Source organism: Phoca vitulina, unplaced genomic scaffold, assembly GCF_004348235.1.
Source record: "Phoca vitulina isolate PV1807 unplaced genomic scaffold, GSC_HSeal_1.0 scaffold15, whole genome shotgun sequence".
Lineage (NCBI taxonomy): Eukaryota > Metazoa > Chordata > Mammalia > Carnivora > Phocidae > Phoca > Phoca vitulina.
Window position 1 is genome coordinate 38,126,604 of NW_022589718.1, and position 11,009 is coordinate 38,137,612.

The 11,009-nt window shown below is 41.7% G+C and overlaps 1 protein-coding gene across 2 annotated transcripts in view; it reads left to right on the forward strand.

Moving 5' to 3' along the window:
• The window catches only part of CSMD1 (CUB and Sushi multiple domains 1), a 2,006,418-nt gene extending 1,999,443 nt beyond the window's left edge, over nt 1-6,975 (forward strand). For both annotated transcript variants that reach the window (XM_032413252.1, XM_032413253.1), the window contains 2 exons: nt 1,380-1,512; nt 5,056-6,975. In XM_032413252.1, coding sequence (XP_032269143.1) covers nt 1,380-1,512; nt 5,056-5,215 — 293 coding nt within the window. In that variant the 3' untranslated portion in view covers nt 5,216-6,975. The remainder of the gene's footprint in view (nt 1-1,379; nt 1,513-5,055) is intronic.
• Nucleotides 6,976-11,009: the final 4,034 nt, after the last annotated feature.

An 11,009-nucleotide genomic window follows, 5' to 3' on the forward strand; every position in this document is an offset into this window, starting at 1 on the left:
AGAGTGGGAGCATCCAATGGGATGCGAGACAGAGAGAACCAGTATCTGGCGTACAATGTTTCCCCTTTATGGCAGGTGGTGAATGCATCTGAAAGTGAAATATTACATGTGATTCATATGTGCTGATAAGGCAGGCTCTCAAAGAAGTATGGTTAAGTTACAAAGAGCCAGCATCAGTAATAAAATATATTAGAAATATATTATGAAGTATTAGACCTTAAGATGATAGGGAGTAGCATAACCCTGCATCTGTTGAAGCAATGACAGATCACACTATTGTAATGTTTTTAATGTGAAAATGAGAATTTTTATGTAAAAAGCTATTAAATATGTGTAATATTTGATTGTTTATTTACATTTATGGTTTGTGGGAAAAAAAAGAAACAAAACTTCTCTTTTATTTAACATTCCATAAATTCTGGAAATATACTTCTAAACCCAGGTCAGCTTATTTGGAACAATTCTGCTATAACGGATTATGACCCTAGTCGTAATCCTTTACACACACACATTGAGTGAGCTCATGACGTTTAAGCCACATACATTTCAAAATTTATTTTATGAGTAAACTCTTTAGAACAAACATCCTTATTTGGCAATAATTACTTAATAAATGTCTTCTCATTTGAATTTTCGGTGCTTACGTGTCTCTCGGTGTACCTGCACCTATTTGCCGCTCTGTAGATACAGATTATAAATTCACGACTACGTCGCCTTCGTGACGTTTGAGATGGTTACATCTGCTTTCCCTTTAATGGACAGAAATCATGCTTTTCCCTCTTTTGTGTCCTCATGGAAACTTGCCTTCTGATATTGAACTGTACTCTTCTTTTGCATATTATTAAATTCAAATGAGTTTTGCAATCTACCTAAAATAAAAGAGATTACACCAACATATTCACATATGGAGAATGAAATGCCATGGATGTAGAGACCTGGAATATTCACCAACTTCTATTTTGCTGAGTCTGTGTCTTAGGGCAGGCGAAAATAGCCAACGCTTTCCCTCTCTGCATATAGATGGCGCCACATAGATGCTTTCAGTTAGTTTTCATGAACCAGCAAATATCTATAACTGAAAGTCAAAGTCGGAATGTAAGCTACCCCTTTGGCCTCCCTCCCATTTGACATGTGAGGTTCTTTCTCACATTCTTTCTTTCTTTGACATTTTTGAATGTCTTTGAGGAAGAGTTTTTTGTCACTTGATCATTAACATAGATGCTAAAATCTTTCAAATAGTGTTAGCAGTTTATCTATGGAATTGCAACTCCTTCTGCTTCTTGTAGAATTTGCACCCATTTGTAAAATTTACCGTAGGTGTATGTTGGTGTAAATATGAGTACAGTACCTGCAAATTAATAATTCCTTTTATTTTTCAGATCCCTTAAAATCTGATCAAGACTCTTCGAACCATTACCACGGCACCAGCAGTGGGTCCGTCGCGGCTGCCATCCTGGTCCCATTCTTTGCTCTAATTTTGTCAGGGTTTGCATTTTACCTCTACAAACACAGGTACCGTGGAAACCCCGAGGGTATGCAAACGCCGTGCGCGGAGAGCGCTGGTCCGGGCAACACGCATCCTCTCACTGCCGCGTGCACACACGTGTATAGAGCTCCGCAGCCTTCTCTCCAACATTACGAAAGCTCACACGGCAAGGTTTAGCCTTGCTTTGTTTGCCGTACTTGTTCAGCAGGCCGAGTTTGAGTAATGAACTTCAGGAGAATAAATAAGTGGATTTAAGAAATAACGTGCTAGGGTTCATAGTCAATTGAAAGATGCAGTGAAGGATTCTGTTTCTACTTTTGAGGTCCACAGCCAGACATCAGGGGCATTAGGATGGTGTCTCCACCTTCCAGCAGAAGATGGAACAGAATGCTCTTTATGGCCACTTTCAACTCCATGAATCTGTGATCTACAAACTGTTGGTTTATTCCTTTCTTCAGCCAGATACAAATTGAGTTCTCACTATGTACTCAAAGATACCACATGTTCCATCTCTTGGAACGGTGTTCTGACTATCTATGAATTTGCATATCCCTACTCACTGAAAAAATGTCAAAACTTGAGAAAAACGATTTTAATGAAATAGATCCTTTCCTTGGAGTTAATGAGGATGCCACCACCACCCCCACCAAAAAAAAAAAAAAAAAAAAAAAGCAAAAATAAATTGTGGAGGAATTGTAAGTTCTTATGCATGTTGTCTTTATCTGGATAATATATTTCCTGGAAGAATATGGCATATGCCAAACTGTTTTAAAATACTATTTGTAATAGTGGAATTCCCTACATATATTAAAAAAAAAAAACACCTAAAAAAACCCCTCTATGATTCCCTAAAATAAGATTAATTTATGTTAAATGTGCTCAACATTCATTTATATAATACAGATATTCTATTTAATCCTGGTTTAAAATAAGAAAAACTGTGTAAGGATTTTTTTAATGACTCATAGAATAGATTTAAATATGTGCTTTCTTATGCTTTTTAAAAATATATAAAATAGTAAGAATGTTACTTCAAAATTCTATTGCATAGCTGCTTACATGGATGTCTTCACTTTCCTGCGGTTGGTAATGTACTTACTTTAAAAATATAATTCGATGGAAGGAATCTCAGATGGTACTTAACAAAATTAAAGTTTGGCTCATCTGTATTAGTTAATTATTATTACTTTTGAGAAAACAATATTCTCTGCACATAGGTCTGGTGTGGTCTTATCCTCAAATTTCTCTTTGGGGCTAGTTGAAAATGTAGTAAATAAAATATATTATATATATATATATATATATATAATATAAATAATATAAAATAATATATATATATATTATATATATATATCACTACCTTATCCAATAAAATTCCATCCTTAGAAGTGCTTCTCTTCTTAAAGAAGTATAAATTACAAATGTATCTTCTTTCACATGTTTCTCTAGGAACCACAATACCCTTACAGATACACATACAGTAGGAATTTATAATTCCTACAAATTCATTTTTGCCTTTTGTTGTTGTTGTTGGCATCTATGTTAACCCCTAGGGAAACATGCAGTCCATTAAAGTTCTTTCTCCCCACTCTTTGATGTTTGCCCGTCCATAGGGGAGTCTCCGGATCCTCCTGAAGTCTGCTCTGCCCAGACCCACAGGCGGGAGTCCGACAGTGTCCCCATCTGCCTACGAGCTTTGCCTCGATGTGCCTCCCAGTGAGGCAGACCTTTATATGAGTCTCAGAGAAAACTCCTCTCAGCACCTCTCTGAGCTTTTCAAAAGATAACCCTACACAATTATATGTAGGTATACATAAACCAGTCAGCACTTCTGATGAGATCTTAAGTTTAAGACCACACAGTATTGGGGAATAGTCAATATAGACCACACCTGTTGTCTTCCAACCGCAGCAGCTTCCCTACCTTGTTCAGTACTCCGTGCCTCCGGAGGGAGACCCCACTTACTTGTCTGGTGACTTTGATCCCTCCTTTGCATTTCCACACCGTGGGCTGGCGGGGGGTTAATCTCAGCGTGTCTCGCTCTCGACATGGCTCCACCCAAGAGGCTGCGCTGTGTCTAGAACGTGACAGAAGGCTGTCTGACCTCATGGCTCTCGAGAGCCAAGAAGCCCCTGCGACTCCGAATCCGTAGGCTCCTGTAGTTCTCTGGGCTTGTGCCGTAGGAGGAATTGGGAGACTTCTGCAGAAGCAAGCGGGCCATGCCTGATCACCCAGGCAGGCCATGAATTCATTTTCGTTTGAGTTGTTGCCATATACCCAGGGAACACGCCAAACTATTAGCTTTCCCTACACTGGCTCCTTACCCCTACAGGTGTGAAAGTTCCCTGACCAGTTGGATCTGTATTTCTCGAGTGAAAACCGTGTTCCCGCTCATTTCTGAGTTTCTCTCATTACCCTCTGCTTGGAATTATTCCCTCAATCAGACCCAGGGCTCCTGACTCAGGACTCCCACGTCGCTGCCCTGCACACGCTTCCTTCTCTATGGCCCCAGGGTCCCAGCCAACTCTGTGGGGCTTCCCTGGCAGTGCGGGCGTGGTGACCCCGGACCTGGGAGATGACATGGGGATTTTAGCCAGCTTTCAAGTTCATTAACGTTTGGCTGAATTTGTTTATTAACTTTTGCTGCTGGAGCATTTTCAAGTTCAATGTCAAACACCCTCCCCAAGTCCTGGGGCAGTTGCAAACTGCTTTTCTGCTGACAAAAACCTAATTCTCTGAAACTTATACACTTTGAGTTCTCTTTTTCTCAATAAGCATAATGTCAATTAAGAAAATCTACTAGTAAATCACTAAAACAGAAGCATCATTAAATCCGATATCCAGTGATGTTTTTGCTAGTGTGGGTATTTACATTAAAGGTCTGTTTTTACCACCTGGCATAGTTTTCTTATGTAATTTCTTCTGGAAAAGGTTGGGGAGGGCAGACTACATAGCTTTACATCTTTTACCTCTAAAAACCGTCCAATCTCTAATCTTAGGTCATACACACAGGTTTTCTTTTAATTAGAAAATGTAACCAGTAGTTTGACAAAGAGTTCAACGTCTCTTCTGTAACTTGGTCACGGCTATGTTATATTACAGAAAGAGCTAGCCTTTAGTGAACATGGTAACCGCAGTGAACTGAAGTTTATATTTCTCTTTTCCTTAATCTGAACAGTCCCGAAGGGTTGGCATCTTGATTGAGCAGTCTTACTTTTTTTGGAGTGACTTCCCCTAGGTCATATAACTTACAAGTAACAGACAAATTAAACCAACATCCCTCTGACTCCGGCATTGATGATCTTCCCATTTTGCCAAGAGTATCAATAGGAATCAGATAATTCCTTGACTTTGGAAAGAGCTTCAGCGTTTTAAACCGCCTGTAGAACCACTGATTCTAAAAAGGAAAACGGTCTAAACGTGTGGAGATGTGCCCTCCTCCCCGTCACCGTGTGCCCTCGCGTGTGTATTCCCTGCTGAGTCGGGAGTGATGTGCCCCCAGCCTCAGCTGCTGTGCCTCTTTTCTTAAAATCTGGGCTCTAACAGTTTGTTCCTTCTTTCCCCTTTAGAACGAGACCAAAAGTTCAATACAATGGCTATGCGGGACATGAAAACAGCAATGGACAGGCTTCCTTTGAAAACCCCATGTATGATACAAACTTAAAACCCACAGAAGCCAAGGCTGTGCGGTTTGACACAACTCTGAACACGGTGTGTACGGTGGTATAGCCTCAGTGCCCCATTAGGACTGATTCATAGCCATACCTCTGAGGGACAAGCAGTAACTCCTTTGGTGCCATATACCACTCTCCCTTCTACTCTTGGCTTTGCCCCGGTGATCTTTCACATCTGCTGGCATCCACGCAGCGGGAATCTCCAGTCACGTGCCAGAGTCTTCTGAGGATCGGACGACAAACACCGACAGATGTGCCTGCATTCTGAACGTGGATTCCGAATGCCTGACTACATCTGCTTGGAATCAAGGCACACTTAAGGAAGACTGCCGAGTCATGCCAATTCTTCGTACTTAATGCCTCAGACTTTCGTATTTCTGTGTGGCTGGGATGCCTTTCAATGCAATCTTCTGGGCACGTGGATACATCCTTTGGGTGCGGTGACAAATGGTAGCACCACAATATACCACAATACGTTGTTCTGTTTTTGTTTTGGTTTGTTTTGTTTTTAACCCCCATGAATATGAATACTCTGGAAAAAAAAAAAATGCTCTCTTGAAGAAGACACCTTTCTGGTAGACGCACACACCTACAAACGCTTCACTCTGTCCTTCCTGAGACCTGACAAGCTTTGAGGACTCACAGCTCCCCTCAGTGTCCATCCCTAGGGCCATTTGCAAATTCCCCAGTCAGCTGTTCTATTGCAGAATTTTTGATGCACAATTTTTTGCACTAGTGTGTTATGAATGACTGAGTAAGATTCTGATAAAAAATAAACTATTTACACAGGGTTTATACACACTATCCATTGTATATAAGCATCTTCTCATGTGGTCAAGCTAAACATCCACCATCCGCTCACTTGGCGTGTTAGAGAGAGGAAGTAATCCCAGACACGGCACAGGTCTTAAAGGTATTGGAGAGATTTATTTTATTACTGCTTCCTTTAGCTACATATGTGTGTTGAATTCATTGAAGATGTCGAACAAGGAAAAAAAAAAAAAAAGAGGCCTTTTTATGTTTTTATTTCGCACACACGTTCTCCCTTTCGGCATCCCCCGTGATGGCACGGAATGGCAGGGCGGTGGCGGCGTGTCTCTCTGCCGTGTAAACATGTCCATAGTAATTTATTTTAGATAGCTCATGAACTTGTGGGGTTCAGCTCACCGCAGTCTTCCCCGTGCACTGGGGTTCGCTCCCCCCGGGGCGCCATTGCCCGCTGATGTGGCATGGACCGACTGCGCACAGTGCATCTTGCACTCGGTGGGACTTGTCTAGGATCAAAATACCAGGTGTCTCTCTGGAGGCGAAGGAGAATCACACACACTCTTCTTTCCTGATGACACCTCTCATACATTGCTTTGTCTTTTGTTTCATGCGAATTCCAGATACAAAGGCGATTTAGGTGATTTTTCACCTTTAAAATGTATTCCGGGTACGTTTCGAATCATGGTGTGAATAAAATAGGCATGATCCCCGGTGTGGATAAGATCCAAGTATGAAGTAGAAGGCGTGGCAATGAGAGTGTGGATGTAACAAAATCCAAGTGACGATCATGTTTATTTTTACTTATAACGGTTTGATAAAAGCATTTTGAAAAGACTATGCTTATTTTATTCTTTGGGTGTTCAGTACATGTCCCACGTATTGAAAATGTCTCCCTATTCACCTTCCAGACCAGCATCCACCAAGTGTCTCATTCACTTCGTTATAGTGGACACATTCACACCTAGCTTTACGACTGATGGATTTGTTGCTCTGTTGAACATTCAAATGCAGGACTTCAAAAGTGGAAAATGGAAAAAAAAAAAAAAAGACACAAAAACCTGTCAGGATAATAGCTCATTCTTTCAAGTCATGTGTTTTGAATTGAGTGCTTTAGTGGATCTTTTTATCCTCGATGCCCACTGTTCTGTTACTTGTTTGAAGGGGCGTATGCTGTTAGGAGGGCATCCCTGACCTCTTCTAGTGACTTCTTTGCCTTTTGAACTCCAAATTATGAAATTCCTTAGTATCATGCTGAATTCTCTGCCCCTTTTTCTCTGGCCGGCCTGATAACGTGACTGGAGATTTGCTTTGCAACCTGGAGCCCTTACACGGATTCTACTCCTTAGACTAGACGAGGTCGGCCAGAGCCAGGCTCCTAACACGCACACTGAACCAGAACAAAGAGAAAGGGAGTTCGAGGATCGTTGTGTGCAGGGGAGAACAGGGTTACTATATATATTAGGTGTATATATATATATATATATATACATACATACATATATATAAATATATTGTACATATCTAAGTTTGAGTCATTCAAACTAGGTGCAAAATGCTGACTTCAGAGTCTGAATTAATGTCTCTCTTCCCCCATCCCTGACCTGCTTGCCGGTCAATGCCGCTACCAATTCCTGAACTGACAGGACATACATACACACATACAGAAACCACATATCCGATTAGATATCATTTTCCTTTGTGTGCAAAGTCAGCCTGTCCTTTGGTTGCCAGCTTGGAGCATGGTATTCAACAACCACCACAAAAATACTCCATGAGATTCTCCTGCGAGGATTCTGCCTAGTTTCTTCCTAGGGTGTGTGCAGTGTGGATTCAGATCTCCTGCGAGGTGTTGGAGGGTCTCACGCAGGCAGTCGGCGCGCGCGCTTCCTGCGCTGGGGCTGTGAGACTCCTTCTGGAAGCGACCAGAACCCCTGTGCGGGAAGGACCCCATGCTAACGCAGGTTATGTGATTCAGAGCTGTTTAAAATGCTGCTTGTTTCCCACATCTTTTGCCTTTCTTCAGGCTAGCTGCAATAATGTTTTCTTCTGTAAGATATTTTGTAAACAACGACGACAAAAGCGATTCTCAAGCAGGGGAAAGAACGCCGGTGTCATGGTCGGGAAACCCGCCGCATCTCCGCCCGCCCCGTGTCACCATCTCACCACATGCTGCTGACATGAAGTTAGGTGCAAACGACCTTTTTGTACAGAGATATATTTTTTATGAAGAATTTGTAAAATTATTAAATATGCTGTAATTTTTTGATTAATGTAGGTAAATTGTTAAAAAAATAAATGTTTTTACAATACAAAACTGTAATTTTCCCAATAATGTACCATGTACCATCTCTAGCTGATTCTCAGTTCCAATCCTATTACACATGTATTAATATTAAAGTGGCCTGTTAAAATCAACAGTATCTTTTTTTGTCAAAAAAATTATAAAGAGAGTGTAATATAGCCTGTGCAATGCCACCTATCTTTAAAGCAAATCAGAGTTCTAATTAAATATTTAATTTTAGATTTCTATTTTTTGGTGTGATTTATTGTAGCCTAATAACGTGTGCCTGTGGGTCCATGGCAGAGGAGGCAAAGAACGAAGGGTTCCTAACGAGCTTTCACTGCATTTGCAACCGGGCTGGGTGTTTTCTGCAGATGATGTTAGCATCACGGGCACGATTAATAACTAGCACGCTTGTGAGGACTCGCGACACGGGCACTGGCCATGCGGAAGCTGGCTTACTTCTTAATGGTTTACCTAAAACCAAGGAGAGCTTTTGCTCTCCTCGAAGCCAAAATCAAGCCGGTGTTTTTATAATTTTTTAAAGCTTTTTTTTTTAGATTTCTTTGTTTTTGTTTTTGTTTTTTGATGTTTCCAAGCCATTGCTTTAATGTAACCATGACTGAGTGAGCCCCCAGTCAAACAGAGACACCAGCCTTGTTCGCTCCTGGTCGCTGTAGTCTGCACAAGGAAGGCTACTCACCCACATTTGGGTGAAATTTTAATTCCTTTAAGGAGAGCATTCGTATGATAGGGTAATTTATTTTTTGTTTGTGTTTTTTCTTTTACTTTTTATAATTTTTTTATTTTTCATTATGTTCAGTTAACCGACATACAGTACATCATAACCTTTTTATGTAGTGTTCAGCCATTCATTAGTTGCGTATTACACCCAGGGCTCATCCCAACATGTGCTCTACGACTAACACCAAGGAAATAGAAACAATTATTAGACATTATTACCAGCAAATATATGCCAACAAATTAAGCAATCTAGAAGAAATGGACGCATTTTTTTAAGATTTTTTAATTTATTTGAGAGACTGAGAAAGACAGAAAGACCACAAGCGGGGGGGTGGGCAGAGGGAGAGGGAGAAGCAGGCTCCCCACTGAGCCAGGAGCCCGATGCAGGGCTGGATCCCAGGACCCCAGGATCATGACGTGAGCCAAAGGAAGACACTTAACCGACTGAGACACCAGGTGCCCCAGTATGTTTATAATTTGAAAAAAAAAATGGCAGTTCTTTCTGTAAATGTTTGCAGTGCTGAAAAATGACATATAAGAACATTATGCACATATTTAAGAAAGCATTTCAAATGTCACACTTGAAGAAGGCTCAAAAAAATTCCTTCTCTCAGCCCTTAAAATTCAGAGCCAGCCGTCCTCCGCTCATCTTGGGGCTGAGAGAAAAAAGAACACTTCACAAGTCCTCCGTGACCCATCAAGCTGAAATGTCCTGCAGTTAAACAGAATGATATACTAATTTTCCTGAGAGTCAAGTTATTACAAAATGAAAAACAACCAATAATAATAATAAAAAAAATCGCCCCACAGTGGCTTCAAAGAAACGAAAGTTTTGATACCCCACTTAGACTCTGGGTCTCCTTGGATCCACAGATGTTTTTCACTGCTATGGACTGAGCACCTACTCTGCGCCCAACACCGTTCCATGTGACTTGCATCCCTCCAAACAGTCCTCCTAACCTAGCAGAGTGGTGTTACTGTTTCCACTTCACAGGCGGAGATGCAGAAGTGCCGAGAAGCCAATTACCCAAGGATGCAAGCTCGGCAGGCTGGCGGCGGAGATCAGTTTTCTCTTGCTTCACCTTTCTTCTTTTTTCACTAGAAATATCACATTATTAAATTCATCAGTATTTTCTTATTCTGCAATTTTAAAAAAATTCTCTCACTCTAGCTGTAAATCATTTTGTTTTGGCTTCACCCAGTTAAAAATTACCCCAAGTAAAGAATTCCAGGAGATATAAATACTCCACAGTATCAGTTTTAATATTTCCCAGATTACTCAACGTAATATGTCCTCCTGAAGTTTTAACACATTAAACGAACTTGAGAGCCCTGCCGTTATCCTGCGGGTCTTTGTCTAACACACTGAAATCATACGAGAGCTTTACTCTTGACTGACCTTTCCACCTTTGCCTCCTAAAAACTGACTAGGAATTGCTACTCTGTCTCAGAAATCTGTCTCCTATGTCTGGCATATTAGGCAAGTGGCAGAGCATCCTGCACAGAGTAGGTCCTCAAATAGCTGCTGAATTTGAACCGAGTACCTCTCAGCTCTCATTCTCACTGCTGTGTCCTTTTTTTAAACATAGAGACACCCAGCGTGTTCCAAGCGATGGCTCTTTACAATAACCAATACAATCTGACTTCCTCTTCATCGTGGTGGAAGTAAGTTTTCATAGGATTATTGGGGTATTAATAGCCAAGAAGAGTGCCTTCTACTTCTCCGGACGCCTTTGCCCGTGCAACCGGGCACGTCTCCCCTTTCTGGTGGCGGCCGCCTCTGGCTATCCTCTGGGACCCTCTGCCTGCATGACAATCGGTTTGGGTAGCATGTGTCCCACAATTCTGCACCCGTCTCTGAGCCAGGACGACTCTTCTCCTGGGAATCAGAGCTTGAGAGGCGTGACACAAACATGAGATGTGTCCGGCAGGATGTACGCTGACCCCCAGCCCAGGCCGCCCCAGGGAGTGAGCCCAACCTTGCACGCTGCCTCTCTCCTCCCCACAGCCTGATCTCTGGGCTGTTCCCTTGCAACTGCTACTCCACCCCTTTCCA